This window comes from Oratosquilla oratoria, chromosome 1 (genome assembly GCF_046742065.1).
Source record: "Oratosquilla oratoria isolate Oo_2021 chromosome 1, ASM4674206v1, whole genome shotgun sequence".
In the NCBI taxonomy this organism is placed as follows: domain Eukaryota; kingdom Metazoa; phylum Arthropoda; class Malacostraca; order Stomatopoda; family Squillidae; genus Oratosquilla; species Oratosquilla oratoria.
The window spans coordinates 124,420,101-124,442,650 of NC_134777.1; the positions used below are offsets into that span (position 1 = coordinate 124,420,101).

Sequence of the window (22,550 nt, forward strand, 5' to 3'; positions counted from 1 at the left end):
GAGTGAAAACATGATACAGTAGGCAAAAACCAATGTAATATTTGAATTCAGCAACCCTAAATGATAAACTAGTGTCACATCTTAGCTGAAAAAAATTGCTGTCATTGTAGTTCCTACAACACTTTCCATTTCATGAGGTAACTTATTGATTTTTGCTAATAACAGGCAATTTTATTCATTTGCATGGTACCTACTGTACTACAAATGGAATCTGTCTCAAGCCATTTCATGCCAGTAGCTACCTGTTGTTTTATTCAGTCTCATTTTATTATTTTTGACTTCACAGTGTCCTTGCTGTGGATGTGCTGTCTTGCTGCATTCCTTCTAACCCAGGGCAGTGGGTGGGATGGAGGGATGACCCATCATCCATGAGGAGCTAAGATGAGAGGGAGGAGAGGGTGGTGGAATGGGAGTGGAATGGGTGGGAGTGAGTATATGCCTTTTGACTTTGGCTACCTCCATGGCAATGGGGAAAAAGCCCTTGGTATAGCTTTTATTATTCAATTTAACATCACACACTCCCATCTTTGAAGGCTGGTGGTACATCCTTATGAAAAAAATTTGTTGAAAAAGGGAATTTAATGCAGTATGCCCTGAATATGAACTTACTTGCTAGACAGGGCTCAAACTACCCCCTCTCATGAACTCCACCTCAAGTAGTGATGCTCTTACCTGCTTGGGCACAAGCATCCTTTTATTGTGACTAACCTGCTGTTATTTTCTGGTAAACATCATATGATTTAATCATGCTCTACATAGCATCCCCATGGGTAGTGTAGGAATCAATGGTAACACAACTAATGTTGTACTAATGAGATAAAGCCAATTCTTCTTCTTCAGCTAAACTCTGATCACTAAACTCAAAGGGTCAATTCCTTCATGTTGTAATCTGTAGAATACTTGTTTTTTTCATACCATCTAATATACAAATTCATTTCACAAACTTCCCCCTAAAACTTGACATGACCAAAGGAACCTTAACTCCATATGAAGAATATAAAGATAAATAAACTTGAACTATTTCAGTCTAGTCCACATAATGGAAAAGAAGAACAAAAGATAGGGAAATACAATATATTCATGCTTATTTGTTAATGACAATTGTATATGCAGAATGTATTTCAATTATAATATTATATACAAAAATAATGATAAAACATGGAATAATGGAATGACTCTGACAAAGATTGTTCATAAATAAAATGTCCATAAAACATGACCTCTTACTGAGTCTGCATTATGGTCAATGTCAACTCAATAAGAGAAAAATAAATAGACCAACATCATCATTATGAAAATAAGAAGTCTTCAGGTGAACACTGACCACTTAACTGACAATTTCCATAAATCTTTTTCTGTATATTTTCTTGAATAAAAAAAAAATCATCCTCTTCACTATTAACTGTTACTTGTATCTGCATTATACATTTACCCTGTTTCTGTTATGAGAGAATAATCACTCAAAATTTCAGTATTTAGCCACACACAAAGAATTAATAGTTGCAGGTTCAGACAGCCCAGCATTTCTTTGGTAATTCGATAAAATACGAGCCATGCATGCTGAATATTACACAATAATTCCCAACAATTGGTTTTCAGTCTTCAAACCAGTGCATAAACAAGATTCTGTCACACATGACTGCCTGATCAATGTAATTGTTATCCTCTTGTACAAGTTTTTGTTAATACTCCTCTTTTCTTGAAAAGAAGTTAAATAAAACGCACTGGATGCCAGCACTGAAGAAAAATGAGAAACCATTTCTCTGAACCCAAGTGCAGGAAAGGATAAAGATAAAGCTGATGACAGCAATCACCCAAGTCCTTTCCTTCGCCTGATTCTATCATGCATAGCACTTTGTAGCCAAGCAGCTCCACTGTATTTACAAGAAAAGCCATCCTATCCAACTAGCATTTCTGTACATGAATCTTATCACAAATGTTTAATATCATTATTATCTGCATGACCATTACATGGTCAATAAAAATCTACTTTAAACTCAATAAATAATCATTTTCTATTCATAATTAAAATCTAAACAATATCTTCATTGTCTTGACTCTACTTATTAAAGCTACACATGCTCTCTTATTTTTCATCATAAGTTTTAAAGCTGACTTAAATTCTGCACAAACAGTTATGAAAGTTAAAGCTATGCATATCCAACAGTTTTGCCGCCATCTTCATTTGCTTCTCTGACATAATCTCTTTTCTCTCCAACATGATTAAGTATTACCTGCTTTCTAATTCCACATAGAATTACAAAGACATGCTTTATCTTTTACATCTTTCTCACCATCCCCTCTTACTTGCTTATCTGATTTTTCTCAATTTGCCTGATAGAAGTGTGAAGGCAACAAGCAAAGCCAGAGCTGTGTATGTGTGTCTGAGTACATAATTATGTGCAAGTATGACAGTATATGCACATAAATGGTTATAACTGTACTACTATTTGTGGGTACCTTAAAATATATATATATCAGAGTTTATCACCACGTGAATTTATCACTAAATTCGACTTTGACTGTCATGTTATGTCTTATGTTCACCAGTTTACTCATAAGTATGAGCCTTGAGACCAACAATAGGTGCCTGCTGGAGATGGTCCTGTGACATGAACAACAAGGAGAATCATCTCACCACCTTCTTCAAATCCCATTAACGCCACTCACTCTATCTAGAGGTACATGCTCCCAGCCTAACCTGGGTTGGTGTTTGGACCCAAGACCTCTCTGTTAACTTTGACGTTTTTCCCCACTTTTTCATAAAGGGAGACCTGACCACCAGTGACTGCTCCTCCTGCTAGCCAGTGGCATAAACATCACAATTATACAACACAGACAACAGTCCTAAATTTCTTCCCAGAAAGATCCATGAGGGTAGCTGAGGAACACAGCCAACTGTTGTGGGACTGTGAGTTTTTAGTCAGTGAAATTTGAGACAATTATTAGTAAACAAGCCTTTACTTTTTCTACCCTAAGACAATTTATTTGTATTAGGTCATCACTTTTGTAGCTGTGGAGCCTTTTAAGGTTAATTATCCTCTTCAATTTGGATGCTGTAGCTCTTTTCATGGCAGGGGAACGACAGTCGAATATTCTTCTTTGTGACAACTGACAGATATCATCCTATGTGATATGGCTGTGCTATGACACCTTGCAATTGTTGCTCTTGAAGGGACTTTCATTAACAATGCACACAGTTACACCTCAGGAATGTTACAGAGTTGAGGGCATCAAACAAGTAATCTTGTATCTACAGGCATTCAGCATTCATTAACATTTTAGTACCTATACTATTCATGAGTGTTTATGTCTTTGTGTACAGACACACAGTCACATGGACATGCATACACATAAGCCAGGCCATGCTATGCCCCAAAAGAGGCCCACACTAACCCAGATAGGCGCACTCTTCAATTACAACATCCACTGCAGAGTCCACCTTGTCATCATCACCAGGGTCCTGCATGTAGAAAGTTGTCTGCTGCTGCTGTTGTTGTTGTTGTTGTTGTTGCTGCTGCTGCTGCTGTTCCTTCTTTTTTTGTTTCTTGAGCTCCTTCTTGCGAAACCGGTCCATCACATTTATAAGACGTGGCTCGACAACACCTAGCAAAGGACGTCTATTTGGGTCTCCTGCCCAGCACTCTTGCATTAAACACCAACAGTCTTCCTCAAACACAGCTAAACGCTCTGGTCTTGCACCTGAGAGAGAGTATAGTGGTAATTAGAAAATAATAATGATGCAATATGTACATACATATACCAAAGGCTTTTTCCACCCTTACAAAGGAAGTAGCCAAAAAACAAAGGCATAAAAACCACTTCCACCCATTCCATCCCTAACATACTCCACTCCCATCCACCCTCTTCCTTCCCTCTTATCTTGGCACCTCTTGGATGACGGGTCATCCCTACATCTCACCCACTGCCCTGGGTCAGATGCAGTGTCACATGACACAGCACATCCACAGCAAGGCTGCTTCATTAAATCGGCAACCCTCTCCTCTCCATCCACTCATGCAGAAAAGGAGAAGACAGGGAGAAATTCCTTTGGGTTGCATCATTTTATTTCTCACACATACTCCCTCACCCCCACCCACTCCCCCTCATGCATCACAGCATCATCCATACACAACCATTCTCCATTCACCCCTATCTTCTGTCCTCTCCTGTTCTTCCTCAACAGATATTCCCCTCTTTCCCAATGCCCCTTTTACCCCATCCATCCATCTCATCCTAGGTCGACCCCTCATGTTCACTCCTTCCACATCTTTTATTAGTCTTTCTTCACTTTCTTTCCACATGTCCAAACCATCCCAATACTCTTTCATCAGTCCTATCTCCTAACTCCCTTTCCACCCCCATTCTCCTCCTCACCTCTTCATTTCTCACTCTGTCCAGCCTAGTAACCCCTATCACACTTCAATTTATACATGGATGAGGTGGTGCAAGAGGTGAATGCAAGGGTAGTGGGTCAGCTCTACTATTCTCATATAGTAACCTATTAAATTCATATTCATCCCCATTTTACAGAGAAGCTATTTCATGCATAAAGCATCAGTTAAACTGAACTGAAATTGAACACTTCTTTTTTCATGGATAAATTGAATCAAACCAGATCTGAAGATTTTTTTCATTACAAATTATATGAATAGGAATTAATTCAAATTTTAATCTGAAACAGAATTGAATTGTTAGACAAAAATCATTTGACCCCATCCCTGATCTCGACACTTTACTCCTAACCATATTCTGGGCTCACCTTTCTTAACACAATTCCATAATTGGTCCTTTGACTGACACTGCTCAAAGACGTATGGCAGTCTTACATGTCCAGCACAAATGTACCAGAAGAGTATTCCAAAGGCATAGACGTCTACACTGTTATCATAATGACCAGTGAACAGCTCCGGTGCCATGTGGATTGGAGTGCCTACTATGCTACCCGACATCATAGCCTCTGGTTTGCAGAATCCTAAGTCAGTCAGCTTGGCACGATTGTTCTTATCCAACTGTGAGAAAGTAAACATTTTACAATAGATATGAATGATTAATGACATGAAACAATCAGTAACTAATGCAACATGACTGATATTTAGAACACAAGCTTTACATGATCTCCACAGTTAAGTACTTAATCTTCTATACAACCTAAGTTATACAAATTATGTAACATTCCATTTCCCTAAAATTCCATGTCAGTGCACCATCCAAGGCACTGTATAAAGCAGAGACATGGAATTTAAGAGAAGCAGAATGGAAAGGTCTGAATGTGTTTTAGAGGAAGTGCCTGAGAAATACAGTAGATGTTACAAGAAAGGATAGAGTACAGGGTCAGGGCCAATGGATTGTGATTGACTATGGTCTTAGATCATGTGTTGGACTCGTGATCAACAGCTATTATGCTCCCAGACCAATCTATGAATAATGCTGTGACAAAAGAAACTCAAAAAGGATAGTTATAGAAGAGATCTGGAAAAAAAATAAGTTTCCACATGGAGTGGTGGATGTCTTGAACAAATTGGACAAAACAATAGTGTGTGCAAACACCATATAAGAATTTAAGAACAAACTAGATGTTGTGAGATAAAAAGACGAGTCACCATTAGCAGAGCTCCCCTTCCCTTATAATACAACTAGGTAAATACATGTAAATAATGTGTAATTGAAGTGAAATGGAAGAAAACGATGACAGGGCAAAGAAACCACAAGATTGCAGTCTGTCGCGTTATAATGTAAACATATACCCAGAGCCATCTACCAAGAGGCACAAAAAGGTTTCTATTTGATAATGGTGAAGAGGGTCATTTCTCTGGATTTAGTGGGTATGAAAGAGGGCTCTTTAGTAGAGTTATAGACATAGTGAGGGACATGAGAATATGAATGATTTGTGGAGGCAGGAAACTAACAATCTACGGAAGATGAACAAAGACCTAAACAAGGAAGTTAGTGACTTAAAAAAAGTGAACACGAAAATAAAAGAGGAGTTAAGTGCAAAAAAAAAAAAAAAAAAAAAAAAAAAAAAACTGGACAAGTTTAAAAGTGTAAATGAGAGGTTGAAAAATAGCTGAAACCACTTTTTAAATGAATAAAACAGCCTTTGCAACAACACTTACCAAAACATTCTTAAGCTTAATGTCACGATGAACTAAACCTTGGGAATGAAGAAACCGAATCCCCTGGGACACGTCCAAGGCAATCTGTAACATTATACAAAATCAAAATTATCTATCTATCTATATACCATGAGCTTTTTCTCCCTTATAAGGGAGCCAGCTAAGTCAGAGACATGTACCTATTCCCACCCATTTCACCCCCCTCTACCACCCTTCCCATCTCAGCTCCTCATGGATGACGGGTCATCCCTGCATCCACCGACTACCCTAGGTCAAACACAATGCAGCAAAACACCATACATCCACAGCAAGACCACTTTACTTAATCAGCAACCACCCCTCTCTGTTCCCTCACACAGAAAAAGAGAAGATGGGGAGAAATCACTTTGTGTTGCATCAAAATATAATTCACACATAAGCAACCCCTAACCTCATCTCTCCCTTCCTTGCATAACAGCATCATCCATACACAACCATTCTCCACTGATCCCTATCTACTGGCTTCTCCCTTCCTTGTTCAACAGACATTCCCCTCTTTCTCAATGCCCCCTTAACTCCATCCATCCATCTCATCCTAGGTCATCCCCTCAAGTTCACTCCTCCACCTCTGCCTTCCACACCTCTTTTACTAATCATTCATCACTCATTCTTTATATTCTTTTCCATTTTATTTTTTTTTCTTTAATAAAAATTAAGATTACATAATAACCACGAGACTTAATGGATTCATCAATTCTTTATCAATGGTGACAGAGTTGCTCATAGCCTCCTGTGTGTAGAAAAGAATCTAAGGTAGTATTTTCTACTTGTAACTTTTCAAGCTGTGCACTCTGATCCAGAATATGGTATGGTTCGTCAGAAGAGAAAACTGAAAATATATAAAAGTAAGGTAATACCCTTTAGTGGAAGGGACAAAGCTGAAATACAACTGAATGTGAAGAAAACTGATCATTCAGTCCGTTCCCCCAGTTCTCACTTGTAGGATAGGGATAATGATTGAAATTACTGAACAACCTCCACTTAGTGAAACTCAATACAACAGTTAATTAATAACACTCTGTCTGCACTCTTTACCTTTCCCTATCTATATGACATAACTACATAAATGGTCCAATCAAGCCAGCTAATTTACTTGCCTGTAACCTTGTAAGCCAGTCAATGCCATTCTTTATTCCTGAGTACAAGTCTCGGGCAAGGCGGTCCATTATAAGCAAGACTGCTGGAGTTTCCCCTTGCCCATATGAATGGTCAATGACACTCCCCCTCAGGGCCACAATACGTTCATGTTCAGGAACACTCCTAAAAGAATATAATTACCTTCATTAGGTGTAAAACATGTGAAATAAACACAATAATCAACACTTTTAATATACATACCAAAGGCTCTTTCTCCCTTATAATGGGGAGACCAAGTCAAGGCATACATTCACCTTTCACCTATTGTACTACCAACCAAACCCATTTGTTGTTCCTTCCACCTTACTTCCCTCATCTTATCTTCATTTTTTGTTTTCCCTTATCCTTATATGTACATACATATACCAAAATAAAACATTTATTGCCTTTCCCATCTTAACTCCTTGCCTGGGTCAAAGGCAATGGCAGCAAGATTTCTGTTCAACATTAAATATCAATATGGGTTTGTTTTTATGTCACCAGTTGCTAGGTAGATGTGGAGAGTGGTAATTGACTGTCAGTTCCCCCAATGAAGACCATTTCTTTTGATTTCCAACTTGAAAATGTTCCCATTCTTACCTGGTATAATTAAATTCCATTGCGAGATCATTCCAATGCTTTTCGTCAAGAGGCACAAGTGACTTCACTGCACAGGGGCGATAGCCACCCCAAGATTCACAGCCATAAACAACCCCATACTGGCCACGCCCTAATTCTCGGTCCAGCCTTGGCATACCTGCAATGTTTTTTACATATGTAAATTTACTATTTTATATATATATATATACATACATACATATACCAAGGCTTTTTCCCCCTTACAAGGGAGGTAGCCAAAAAGGAAAAGGTATAAAATCATTCCCACCCATTCCATCCCTGAATACACTCCACACCCCTCCACCCTCCCTCTTATCTTAGCACCTCCTGGATGACGGGTCATCCCTGCACCTTGTCCACTGCCCTGGGTCAGAAGCACTGTCGCAAGACACAGCACATCCACAGCAAGGCCGCTTCATTAAATCGGCAACCCCCCCCTCTCCGTCCCCCCATGCATAAAAGGAGAAGACGGGGAGAAATCCCTTCAGGCTGCATCAAATTTTGCTCACACATACTACCTCACCCCCCATCCCCCCTGCCCATTCCACCTCATGCATCACAACATCATCCATATACAACCATTCTCCATTCACCCGTCTTCTGTCCTCTCCCATCCTTCCTCAACAGACATTCCCCTCTTCCCCAAAGCCCCCTTCACCCCATCCATCCACCTCATCCTAGGACTTCCCTTCATGTTCACTCCCTCCACATCTGCCTTCCATACCTCTTTTACTAGTCTTTCTTCACTCATTCTTTCCATGTGTCCAAACCATCCTAATACTCTTACATCAACTCTATCTCCCAACTCCCTTTCCACCCCTGTTCTCCTCCTCACCTCCTCATTTCTCACTCTATCTAGCCTAGTAACCCCCATCATACTTCTCAGACACCTCATCTCAAACACATTCAAACTCCTTCTCTCTTCCTCTCTTATGTTCCATGTTTCTGCCCCATACAGTGCTGTTGGCACAATCACTCCTTCACTCTTAGCATCCATTCCCAAATGTCTATTCCTCATTACACTTTTTAATCCACCAAGGCATTTACTCGCTTCTCTCAATCTACATTCTACCTCCACCTTCACTCCACCTTTTCCTGCCACATTTGCACCCAAGTATCTAAAACTATCCACTTCCTCCAGTCGCTCTCCCTTAATGCTCACTTCCAGTCTACTGCCACTTTCACCCCTTGTACATCTCATCACCTTACTTTTACCCACATTTATCTTCAGCTTTCTTCTATCACATACTCTCCCAAACTCTGTCACCAGCTTCCTCAATCCCTCCTCCGATCCTGCCACAAGCGCAGTGTCGTCCGCAAACAAAAGCTGGCTCACCTCCCACTTTTCTCCATTTTCTTTAACCATCTCCAATCCCTGACCCACTACCCTAGCATTTACCTCTTGCACTACCCCATAGATATATATATATATATATATGTCTTCAACTTTTCAAATTCAATATTGAGTGTACATTATCTCTTGAAAACAAATATATCTGAAGAATTTCTTTAATAAATCATCACTTCTACATTTCATCAATAACAGACTTCTTGATTTCTCTTTTCCATTCTATTCTCCCTTTTCTACCTCATTCCTCCCACCAGCTTATTCTATTTATTCTTTCCCTTCAGCCTTTCTGCTGCAGCTCCCCTTGTCATCCTATTCTTATATATGCAATATATTTCTTCTTTTCATGAATACTGACCAAAGAGGATCATGTCTTTCAGTGAAGTGCTTTCGAGGGCATAACGTGCAAGTCTCGGAGCATCAACCTTCTTTAGTCTAGCCTGTTGTTCCTCTGTTCTTTCAAGTCTTGAGTTTAGTTCAGATTCAAGACGTTTCAAGTGCACCAGGAATGATTCATGACTGTTTTTAAGTCGATCCCGGAACTGAAAAGTATAATTCTTAGTACATACAAACTCAAGCTGAAATGGCTTTTAACATAAAATTCAATAAACCTTGAAATATTAACCTATGTTCAGTTTTAATAAATACATACATACCAATGGGGATTTTCTACCTTATTAGGAGGGTAGCCATATCAAGGCTATCCTACCAAAATTGTCCTTCCTATCTTAGAACCTAATGAATAAAGGGTCATCGCTGTCCCCTACTACATTTTGCTAAACATCACAAAATCTAGAAAAATAGTGAAATATAACATAAATACATCTCAATACCTCACAACATACTGTAATATGTGTAATACCATATTACAATTAGATTAAAAACACCATGATGCCTATTACAAAATATAGAAACCTATGCACAGAATTACCTGTGCACAAATACTTTTCGTCAGTTTTGCCTCAGATAAACTGTCAATCATATCAGCTGCCACTTTCCGTTTCCATTCAGCATCAACCACTGGGGGTGTCCTCCCTGGCATAGCTGCTACTATCTGTTTCATTTTCTCCCACAGTGAACGAAGAACTGATGATGATGTGGTGACTGTCACTTCTACCTGGTATGCTGCATTCACCATCTGAAAATACCATCAGAAAAGTGAGACAATGGCTGTGGCTCTTTCAGTAAGGCTTCATACATTTCTCTTCTTCTTTTTTTTTTTTCTTTAACAGAAGGTGTATAACAGTACAGGAAATCCCTTATACACAAAATTCCAATAGATGAAGATTTGAAGGTACATAAGGGAAAAAGTGAAGATAATTTTCTCTATACGAAAGGCATATGCTTTACTGGTATGAAAAAAATGATGAAAAATTTAAAATATTGTACAAATTCAAGTTTACCATATGAGTGACCACAATGCCAGTCTCACGTATGGCAAGACTGGCACTGCTCTAGTATAAGAATGATCAATATATGAAAGTGTTTAAAGGTACATATCACTTTCATATATTTAGGGGATTCCCTATATTTGTCTTTATGCTATAAAACCAATGGCTATGTGCTTTGATTCAGCCTCTCTATAATGGGAAAAAAGGCTTTTTGGTCATGTATTTATCATGTACAAGAACTTTATGGTAAGGATGTTTTTTGGGCCTTTATGGATTTGGAAAAGGCTTATGACAGGGTAGATAGGAAGGCACTGTGGGAGGTTTTGCAGATATATGGTACTGGGGGAAGCTTTTCACGAGAGTAGTAGAGCCTCTGTTAGAATGGGAAATGGAGAGACCAAGTGGTTTGAGATAAAGGTGGGACTGCATCAGGGATGTGTCAAGTCACCATGGCTGTTCAATGTGTACATGGATGGGATAGTGCATACAGTAAAGGTGAGGGTAATGGGTAGGGGAATGGAGATGGCTAAAGACAATGGAGAGTAGTGGGAGGTGAGCCAGTTGTTGTTTGCTGATGACAGTGTGCTTGTGGCAGGATCAGGGGAAGGATTAAGGGAGTTTATATAAGTTTTGGAAGGTATGTAATAGGAGAAAGTTGAAGGTAAATGTGGGTAAAAGTAAGGTGATGAGATGTATAAAGGTAGAGGGTGGCAGTGAGTTGGAAGTAAGTTTTAAAGGAGAGAGGCTGGAGGAAATGGATAGCTTTAGGTATTTGGGGTCACATGTGGCAGGAAAGGGAGTAGAGGTGGAGGTAAATTGTAGATTGAGAGAAGCAAGTAAATGCCTTGGGGGATTAAAAAGTGTTATGAGAAATAGGCAACTGGGAATGGATGCAATGAGGAGATCATGCCAATAGCATTGTATGGAGGGGAGAATTGGAATTGAAGAGAGGCAGAGAGGAAAAGTTTAAATGTGTTTGAGATGAAATGTCTGAGAAGCATAGTAGGGGTTACTAGGTTGGATAGAGTGAGAAACGAGGAGATGAGCGAGATGTCAGTACTGATATAAGATTATTGGGATGGTTTGGATACATGAAAAGAATGAGTGATGAAAGACTGGTAAAAGAGATGTGGAAGGTGGAAGGCAGGAGATAGGAATGAGTGGAGAATGATTGTGCATAGATGATACTATTATGCAAGAAAGGGAGGGATGGAGGATGGGGGGGGTAGAGGGTGCTTTCATGCAAATGATATTTTCCCACAGCTCAGAGATTTCTCCCATCTTCTCTTTTTCTGCATAAGGGGACAGTGAAGTGGTCTTGCTGTGGATGTACTGTGTCTTACTGCATTGTTTAACCCAGGGCAGTTGGCAGATGCAGGGATGACCCATCATCAATGAGGACTTGAGGTGGGAGGGGTGGAGGGAGTGGTGGAAGGAGTAAAATGGGTGGGAATAGGAACGTGCCTCTGACTTGACTACCTCCCTTGTACGGAGAAAAATGCTCTCGGTATACAGACAGATAGATATGTAAGAACAAATGATGCCTCACCTGTTTCAGAGCATCTCCAACATGTGGACTGTCCCCTGAGGCTCTGCATTCTTTTTCAAGACTCTCTAAACACCGCTGCAAGGTGCCTAGATAGGAGTCTCGCATAACATCAACACTTCCAACCAGCTTCTTGCCAACTTCCCCATTCAAGGCGCCTACTACAAGCTCCTGGATCTCACCCGTACAAATTCGCAACTCTCGGACACTGGATAGACAGCCTTCATCCGGAACAGATATTTCTGAGGGGGACAAGCAAGTTGTTAAGAAGATTTTTTTTTTTTTTTTTTTATCAAAAGAGAAGACACACTTTGTAATCACATCTTCCCTCATTAAAGATTTGAATTAGAATTCAAAACAGGACAATGAAATGGGGGTTGGGGAAATACTTATATATAATTTAAATATAAATTATATTACTGTTGATTCTGCACACAAAACAAATGTTACTTTAAACAAAGAATAAAATCTTTATACATATATATCAACCTACTTAATATTAAAGGAATACAATCTAACCGAACAATCTGTCAAGAGCCAAAATAAAACTTGAGTTACTCGGTACAGATGGGGCTAATCAAGATCCCCTTCACTACCAAGGGAATACCCCCCACATATATGAGATCATCTGGCATTAGCCACAATATAGCAAGCAACATTTGATATGAAAGGGTTTGAGAAGGCATACATAACATACCAAAAAGCTATACACACTGGTACTGCCTTACCTTTTCACATAAGGTTTAGTCAGCATTCAAACAATCCCTTATTATGCCTTACCCTGAAACTCATAATTGGCTGCCTCTTCTAAGAGATCATCAGTCATGTCTGCAATGGTTTGGGAAATGACTGTCCGAATTTCATCCTGCTTACTGACTGCAATGGCCATCAAACTGTCATACAATTCTGCTTCCTTTTCACGTGCATAGGCTAGTCGCCGAGGTGTTATTTGAATTTCTCGTGCCATATCAAAGGCAAACAAAATGAACATACGCATGCACCGGTTGTGGCCCTGCAGGAAGGGAGGAGTCGTGGTGGAGGTGAGACAACACATAATACTAATTGGACAAGCAGCACATGAGAAAGAACTGTGTGTGTATAAGTATATATATATATATATATATATATACATATATATATATATATATATATATATATATAGATATATATATATATATCTATATTTAAGAATACTCCATAAAAAGAGAAAAGAGAAAACACAGCAATGTTTTAACTTGAGACTTGCATGAATGCTATGTTCTAAATGGATGGATGGGTAAAGTGTGCATTAAGTGCAAGAAGAATATCTGTCAAGAAAGAAAGAAAGACAAAGATAAAAGTGAACAGTGAATGGCTGTAACTGGATGAATTTATGTGGCCTAGACAGTTGTTCCTTTTGCCTGCTATGAAATTATCTCCAGTGAATAGGAGGAGGGGGGTTGTCATATAATGAAGTAGTGGGGAAGTAAACCAACTCTGGTTATCAGGCTCTGCTGAGGAGGCATTATGTCTGTCTGGATTGCCTTTCAGATAAACTATGTGACAGGGAACAGAAATGGCCCTTCATCCATGAGGTGCTAAGATGGGAGGGGAGATAATGTAACCGGGTTTTGGATCGATGTGGGATGGATGTGAAGTGGATGTATGCTTTGACTTGGCCATCCCTTGCTTATAAGGGGAAAAAACTTTTATATATATATATATATATATAAATATATACAAAGTAATGTCGTAACATTCGTAAATTTCAACAAGAACCCACTGTGTTGGATAAGAAGAAATGAAAGAGGATCACAGTCTGTGATCAAAATATATGGATATCATCTATTTCATTTCTTCTTATCCAACACAGTGGGTTCTTGTTGATATGTATATGTATATATATATAATCTAATATGATACAGTTCTATCTCATGAACATGGTCACAGAACAATACATCACAACAAGCAAAAATAAATGAGATAAAAAATCAATCAATAGAGTGGTAAGAAAATTCTATTACAAAATAACACCAAAAGTCTATGGATCAGCTACAATTTCATAAGCAAATATTCAAAATCAAAATATAAGTTAAAATTAATTCTAAAGCCTTATTACATGACTTGGTGCAGTTATTTCTATGACGTGCATTACATTCCTTATAAATACTAAGCACTGGGTTTCATATAGTACTTGAGAAATAAAATGAGAGTTAAGCTAGAAAGAAAATAAATATAAGAAAATATGCACTGAAAAAGTCTGGATACAAATGATCTGTTATCCATAAAATGGGGAAAGGAGAGGAGAAACTGGAAAAAATAAAAAGACTTGTGGGAGAGGAAAGGAGTGGAAAACAGAGAAAGGTGGGAAGGTGAAGTGAAAACAGAGAGTGGGAAGAAACAGATGGGTAAAAGAAGAGTAAGGATGAAGTGTGAAGAAAAAAAGAAATGAAATAGAGAGAAAGAAGAGTAATTAGAAGAAAGAACAAGTCTTAGGGTGGATTTGTATTTCAATACCAATAACTACAGCTTCCATCCTTGGGGACAATATCATGCCAAAGAGATGGAGTCCGTGGCAAAACAAAGGTTTCTGGAAGTTGTCAGAAAGGAGGGTCAGCAGAAGTTAAAAATGATCAGCATTCTTCTTTCAGTGGAGATTAGTTTCCAATCAAAGAAGAATGCTGCATGGCTTTGACTGGTTGGGGTGTCACATCCCTAATATACTGACTGTCCAAGATTTATGCAGTCAATACCCCCATTCAGAGTGCTGAGGTGCTGTAGTGATGTAATGAGGGCAGCAGTAGTAAGTGGATGGGGAAGTAATGAAGGTAGAGCATAGAGGAGGGGGGTATTAAATAGTGAAGGTGGCTTGGGAAAGGGGAGGGGAGAAAAGTGGGAAGAAAGGAAGGGATGGGAGAGGAGCATGGAAAGAAGAGAAGAAGGGAGGGGAGGAGAGAAAGGTGTGGAGGGAGGGAGAAGGGGAATGGAGGGAGATGGGAAGGGGAGGAAAACAGATGGGTAAGGGAGGAAGAAAGGGGAAAGGGTAGAGAAAGGGAAGGGAAAGAGAGGTGTTGGAGGGGGGTGGAATGGAGAACTATATTAACTTTGAGGCAACAGGGGTGGAGTCAGAGAAAGGATTTTAGTGCTAAATAAAACCAAAACGGGAATGAAAGAATAATTTTTATTGGTGATAGTATCCACGAAAGTCGGAATGGTGACTAGGGAGTATTAACTACTTTAATACTATGGCAGACAGCAACTTTGTTGTGACAAGTGCTCAATTTTACATTTTTATTTTGACTACTGTCAAACAATTTTGCTTAGCTGAAGGGAAGTCTATCATTTATCAAAAGGTTGTATTGTTATATACATGTGTGAGGAACAGGCCTGACCCAATTCTGGCCAAAGATCTACTCCTGCAATACCTTGTCATTTGTCACAACAAAATGAAGAACAACAAAATAGTGTTCCACAATAAAGAAGGAACTTATGGGTAACTATCAAGGACAAGACCTGAAGCCTTCTGGGGAAAGGAGGACAGAGGACTACTCACATTATTGAGGAGAGTGGCTGCACGAATCAGTCCTGCTTGAAGCATCATGCGAACATATGGTACAATGGAGGCAAACCCAGAGAAACTGTCAAGGAGTTCACTGTCCACCCGCAGATTGGTCTCCAGCAGGCGGTATCGAAGTTTAGGGGGTGTGGGTGTCATTGTTAGGTAACCTGCAACAGGAGATGGTGTGTCAAAGTAGACATTACAACACCATGTTCAGATGTTTACACCATTGAATAATGAATCTTTGAACAGAACATTACATTGAACCGGAGAAAATGACGAGAGTAAGTAATCTTGTCATAAATAATTCGTCAGCCAGAGAAGCACTACTACCCATGGCTAGAGAAAGAGAGAAAAAGACTATTGGTAACCGTCATATTCTAAGCTGCTGACATTCAATACGCCAACGCCAAGTACTACAAATTATTATCATTATGATTACTATTATTATCTTTCGTAAAATTCTAGTGTGGCGGGTTGTTATGACGGTGTAGCTGTTTACATGTGGCCTCTACCTACCTAAATTCCCATACACGTTACATATTGAGTTTCCTGGGCAAAGCATCCAGACATTTCGTGAACGTATAACTAATCTTATCAATTTCCTTGTTAAGGTCTACTTAAAAGTTGCGGACTGGCTTGTCTTTTTTCTTTCTTTTTCTATCCTTATTTCCACTTCCTTGCGGTTTCCCGCCAACATCACCTTCTTTTTTGATCTCGTCCTTTGCGATTGAGTGATGTTATGTTTGAAGTCTCAAGATTCATTTGGATAAACATTTACGCTATTTTAATGTCTGCAATTCTAATTCATAATCATTCCCAAATGTACACATTTGAAAAAGGGCCCATATGATAACTACGGCGTTCCGTATTAACCGACGAGTTGATATTCAAGAACATCTATAATAATTCCTTGATGTTCGATAAACCGCTTACAAAAATAAAATAAAATAGAAAATAAGATAAATAAAATAAAATAAAATAAAAATGCTGTCCCCCGAGAAGCCGCCATGGCTTAAAAATTATATCAGGAGGGAGCAGTTAATACTCTGGTGAGGAATAAGTCGCTTTATAAATTAAGCTGTTCTTTTATTCGTGTGACGTCATTCTGCTGTGTCACTTCTGCTTCACCAGACGGGAAGACGGACTCAAAAGAACTATGGGTCTAATCAATCAAACGAATTGCGTAATGATGATGCAAACTGCCAACCACCACGAAATCCAGTAAGAGGATTTTGAGGACAAAGAGACGGAACCTAAAACCCTATACGAGATTCGAATTCGTGTAGGAGAAAAATACAATGACTAGATTACATCACTACTTTTGTCCCACCGAGGTTTTTGAACGATAGCAGAAAATCAAACAAATTATATCCGGGTGCTGGATTCCATAATATTCAAACACGTTACTTCAAAATTTTCAGTCACTTTCGAGGGGGAAAGGACTTTTGGTTTTATACGCTATCGAGTTTAACTTTAGCCTTTAGGTGCGGCTCGATGAGACCGCGCTACTGCCACATCACTATCACATTCCTCAGACTCGCTACCTCTCTCTCTACACACACACACACACATATATAATATATATATTTGTTTCTTAACATATATCACGAGCGGCAAAGTCGCATGAGCCACGTTATGAAATGAAACTGAAATTTTACAGATTCGTTGACTTTCCTCAAATCCCAAGCCGTTCCTAACACCATGCAGTATTGTGAATATATATATCCTATGAATAGATACCGTACAGACCAACAGTGAGACAGTCGCCATGCGTAGGTCATCGCTAAGATGTGTCAACTATAGGGGTTTCCACCCGGCCCACGCCAAAGGGCTCAAGTAAGAGTCGACTGACTATCGGTATTTTCTCTTCATGCCAATGTGATAACACATTTTTGTTGATATTAAAATGTCACTGGAACTTAAGGAAATGTTTGCAAGTTCAGTCTAAGCACCTGCGAACATGCCAATTCAAAGACAAAGCAATACACAGTAAGTACACATTTAAGAACATTTTTGCCGCACATTGTCATGCTACTACGAAAACAACAAATAACAAAATTGATCATTGGCTATGTTCCAGGAATACATTGAATAATATGTACTTCCTTTTACTTCCAAAATCTGAATTAAGCTAACACGAGTCTCACTATAAACATTTGAATGTAGACAATCATCAGATTCTAGTGATACTCAGGATAAGACGTCCTTAATGGCAGCCACAAAACTGTAAATGTTTACAAGTTTCCGCCTACACAGTTGGTATTTATGGAAACAATAAGTAACGGTACTATCATTTACCTTTAGTATCTATTCATTTATGGACAAGAATGGCAAAATTTGATGACGAGATGGGTAAAAATAGCAAATGTCGTTGGCGAAAATTCCTCAGTTAACGTTTTTGTGGCAGACAAGAAGACGCGTGTGGCCTACGCCGCAAGTAGAGACAATAAAAGGTTATCGAAGTGTTCGGAAGTGTACTTCGCTAGATAGGACCGGTTCAAAGTATCTGTTCATTCCCTTTCACAGAACGAACTGGGCTTCTCAACAGAGGAGGACGATGGACGAAAAGCTTAACAGTTTCCTTCATAAGGATTTTCTCAAGTGTAAAAACAAAATAAATAATATCAGAGGACTAATGTCTGCCGCTGCCATTTTAAAAATGATCGTTATAACTTTTATGTATATAGTATTCATTATCATTACTATCATTATCAGCGCCAATTGCACGTCTACTTATGAATAAAGTGAATGGTGCCGTAGTTCCAAATTTACTTTTCAGATATTGAGAAACTACTACTGATAAGACAATAACGACTGTACCCTAGATTAGTCATCTTATCTATTTATTCGTTTATCTAATTTCTAATGTAACATATTGCCGCAAAGAAACTTAGACCTCCATACACAAAACACTACAAACAGTTTAACAAACAGAAAATAAACCATTAACGAATTCACTACTTCGGCACACTAAGGCATGGTCACTTGATCTGCCTAATCCCATTCTTTGTAACATATAAGCGTGTAAGGCGTTTCCCTTCAACTCGCCACATCACAATCATGATTGGGAAAGAGATTGAAGGGAAAGGTTGCAACACCAACCATTGGGAAGTTATTTCAACGGTTCGTCAAGGTTAAACGATCTGTTATTAATCGTTATTATTGTTGTTTTTATTATCAGTTTTATCTAGTATTATTATTATTATCAAAGACCCAAACCTTAGGGTTATGGTTGGAAATCTCTTCCTACACCCTCTTCTGCCTTGATTTCTTGTAGGAATTTACCCTTTGGTAACAAGGGAGTGTATGTGTGAATGACATTTTGACGTAGCCCAAAGGGCTATCTCCCCGTCTGCTACTTTTCTGCATGAGGGGACGGAGAGGTGGGGGATGGGGTCGCCGATGTGAAGCTGCCTTGCTGTGGATGTGCTGTCTTGCTGCGTTGTTTCTGACCCAGGGCAGTGGGCGGGATACAGGGATGACCCGACATGAAAGGGTGGTGGATGGGAGTGGAATGGGAGGGGGGGGGGCGGTGAAATGGGTGGGAATGAGTATATGCTTTATGGCTTTAGCTAACTCCCTGGCACGGGGGGGAAAAGCCCTTCGTATGTAGATCGATTTATTATTATTGTCATAATTCGTTCTTAAATATTTGTCATGCCAAAACGTCCTTGTGACACAATTTTTTTCCGGTTCTCTTACTGCAATGCCACAATCGTTCACGTGAAAGATGTATTCTTCTAATCCCCTTTAGTAAAGTGTATCTACAAATATGTCACAGTAAATTAAATGGAAATCGCATCAATATTAAATAAATAATAAATTCCAACTGTCTCTACCCAATCCATGTTATTGGTCCTGCACTTCAACAAATTTTACTGAATACACAACTTGTGGATTTATTGGGCCTACGGACACGTGTTTTTTTATTTGTCTATTTATTTATTTACTGGTTTGTTGACCAAAAAAGATACACACCACTTCGAGAGAATTTATACAACGCTGTTTATTACTATACTAGTCAATCAATTACACATATGAATTTATGTTCTCTAAAAAAGCTTAGGCTCAGGGGGTGATTTGACACAGGTTTTTAAGATTCTAAATGGAATTAGCTACATCAAAAGTGACGAAATGTTCACACTGAATGCGAATCAGACAAGAAATAGTGGTCTCAAACTGTCAGGAAGTAGATTTAATTTGGAAGTGGGTAGAAACAACTTCGCCAGTCGTGTAGTAAATGAATGGCATAAACTTCCTGCAGAGGCAATGCAATGTAGTACAGTTCGAATTTTCGAGATTATTTTAGATAAACACCTACACAAAATGTTGTAATGCCTGCAATTTGTTTTATTTTTTATTTTCTATAATTTATCTATCACTATTCATTATTAGTTTCTTTTTCACTGTCCATTTATTCATTATCTATTATAAATTATTATCACTTATACGTTTGTTATTATTATCTGTTTTCGCATCCGACCTAGTTATGGAATAAAAGGTCTTCTGCCGGCACGCTTTTCCTTTATAATATTAATAACATATTGTGAACATGAAGTTATTGTTGTGACCCTCTCATACGTAATGTCGTCCATGTCTGCAGTACACAACTACAAACATGTCCTGCGGCCCCTCGCCTGCCTGTCTGCACAAATTCGATGACTTACAAGAGGCCATTTCGGTGTTCTCCGATATGGCCCGTCTCCCCCTGTCCTCATCAGGAAAGGTCATGTGACACCTGTGCTATGATCAACGACGACGACGGCAACGACGATGACGACATGTTTTGTTACCGCAGCCCGTGCACCATGTCCTGTGACACCCCTCCGTTACGTGGATCTAATAACAAAATAACAGGCCTGTGTGACGGTGGGTCGGACCGCCCATCACAGTCCGTTGTTGACCAACACCTTCAGGAACCCGTACAAGTGCTCCCACTCACCCAGTTCATCACAGAGCGTTCGGAACAGACTGACAGGCACCGTGTCGGCAGGTGGCTGGGGCTGAGCGTGAGGCGGCTGTGAGGCGGGGCTGATCATGTCGGGACGGGGCGAGGGCAGCACGCTGAGCTTGCAAAGGATGTCATGCTGTTCGGACTCCGGGAGGTCGTCGCTAAAAGAGTCGGGTAGGCTGGGAACCCGGACGAAGAGAACCGGGACGTCTGGGGCCAGGCGCTTTAGTTTCCTGAGGCTTTCCTTGTCCTGTTGCAGAAACAAAAGAAGTTTGTGAATATCAGCTCCTGACACCACAACTGTTCGTTCTGAAACGTGGTGGCAAGTGCCACCTAAAATAAGCAGATTACTCATTCTTGACATGCCTGAGCTCACCACTTTGTAGTCGGAGTATACGTTTTAAGTTTTCAAGCTTACAAAGTCGTGGCGATGGTGAGACTCCACGGTCAACACTATTCTCTAAAACATCGGATTGATTAAAAAATCAAATAAAAATAAAGAAATATATATATATATATATATATATATATATATATATATATATATATATATATATAGATACACACACACGCACACACACAGCTCATCACCCAATACAATTTGTTTATGAGAATGTGAAGAAAAAAAAAATGGTTAATTACGAGTTAAACTTCACAGACTGAATTTATTTTTCTTGGTCAATACAGATTCTGACTCAACGAACATGACTTACAGAAATATTTCACCTTGCGATGATCAACTTACTTGGAGAAGGATAAAAAAAAAAAAAAATATTGACACCCCACCTCCTGGGCTCCAAGGAGGGATGATTAATGCATTACCTCTGCATTGCGTCACAGATATATAATCAAAGCCTCTGTCCTGAGAGACAAGGAGGTACACAGGTAAGACTTAATTAGGGTGGGAGGGAGGAGGGACAGTAGAGATTAAAACCAGGGACATAAATCATCATTGCGTGACTGGTCCGTAGGGGGTATTACTAAAGCCTCCCCTCCCTCCCTCCCCCAAAAGTACTGACTACGTAAAATTTTTGTTAAGTGTTGTGATGACAATGGTAACCCATCGGTGACTTCCTGTCCATTCCCTACCCCAAAAAAGAAATCAAGTAGACACACAAGTAAATATATAAATAACAAGATAAAATATTAACTCATAATTCGCGAATGAAAAAGGTCTTATCAAGACGCATGATGAATCACTTACCTCTTATTGTTTACATTCAGTCTACTTTGCCATTTGCAAGTGGTCCTCTCCTTCTACAACCCTGCCAACATACAACCATGTGTGTACAATCACCTACACTCACATGTTATCAACAGGACGAGTCCCGCAGGGACAAAAGTGTATTCTCTCAATCCACTGTGCTCCTATTTCTAACGAGCCAAAACCTAACCAGTCGTTGTTGTCACCTCTAAGTCTCTACCTATGCTCAAGGGTTCCCGTCTCTTTATCTCCATTTATCAAAAAAATGCCTTAAATTCATTTATGGTGTCCGTTAAAGTTATTTATTTTTCTATTTTTTTTCTTTTTCTTTTTCCGCACAAACTGATGCTTCTGAACCTGCGCTTCCTGATCATTTTAAAAAACTATTTCACATAAGAAGTTCAGGCCTTCTTTTACAGAAACAAAGAAATGTTACGTTACTGATATGATCACGATTGTAAGCGTATTTTTTCCAGTATTGCAATTGTATTAAGTTACCGTTTCTAGTTATTTAAGTGATTTGGAGACACTTTGGTGGCTCACCAATGGCACGGAATATCCTTTTATCGTGTACATATACACACTTGCACACACACTCGAACAATACACGAGTTCAAATCTAAAAATGATAATTGGAAATTAAGGGTATAGATTATGGTGGAATTGTACATGAATTTGAG

The 22,550-nt window shown here is 39.2% G+C and overlaps 1 protein-coding gene across 1 annotated transcript in view; it reads right to left on the minus strand.

Moving 5' to 3' along the window:
• LOC143026413 (dual serine/threonine and tyrosine protein kinase-like) overlaps positions 1 to 22,550 on the minus strand; it is an 88,017-nt gene that overhangs the window by 11,811 nt on the left and 53,656 nt on the right. Inside the window, exons 4-14 of the mRNA XM_076186736.1 lie at positions 20,658 to 20,916; positions 15,707 to 15,879; positions 12,955 to 13,186; positions 12,178 to 12,416; positions 10,169 to 10,375; positions 9,596 to 9,779; positions 7,872 to 8,028; positions 7,253 to 7,415; positions 6,117 to 6,200; positions 4,763 to 5,012; positions 3,397 to 3,702 (exon numbers count right to left, since the gene is read on the minus strand). Of these exons, the coding sequence (XP_076042851.1) occupies positions 3,397 to 3,702; positions 4,763 to 5,012; positions 6,117 to 6,200; positions 7,253 to 7,415; positions 7,872 to 8,028; positions 9,596 to 9,779; positions 10,169 to 10,375; positions 12,178 to 12,416; positions 12,955 to 13,186; positions 15,707 to 15,879; positions 20,658 to 20,916 (2,254 nt within the window). The remainder of the gene's footprint in view (positions 1 to 3,396; positions 3,703 to 4,762; positions 5,013 to 6,116; positions 6,201 to 7,252; positions 7,416 to 7,871; positions 8,029 to 9,595; positions 9,780 to 10,168; positions 10,376 to 12,177; positions 12,417 to 12,954; positions 13,187 to 15,706; positions 15,880 to 20,657; positions 20,917 to 22,550) is intronic.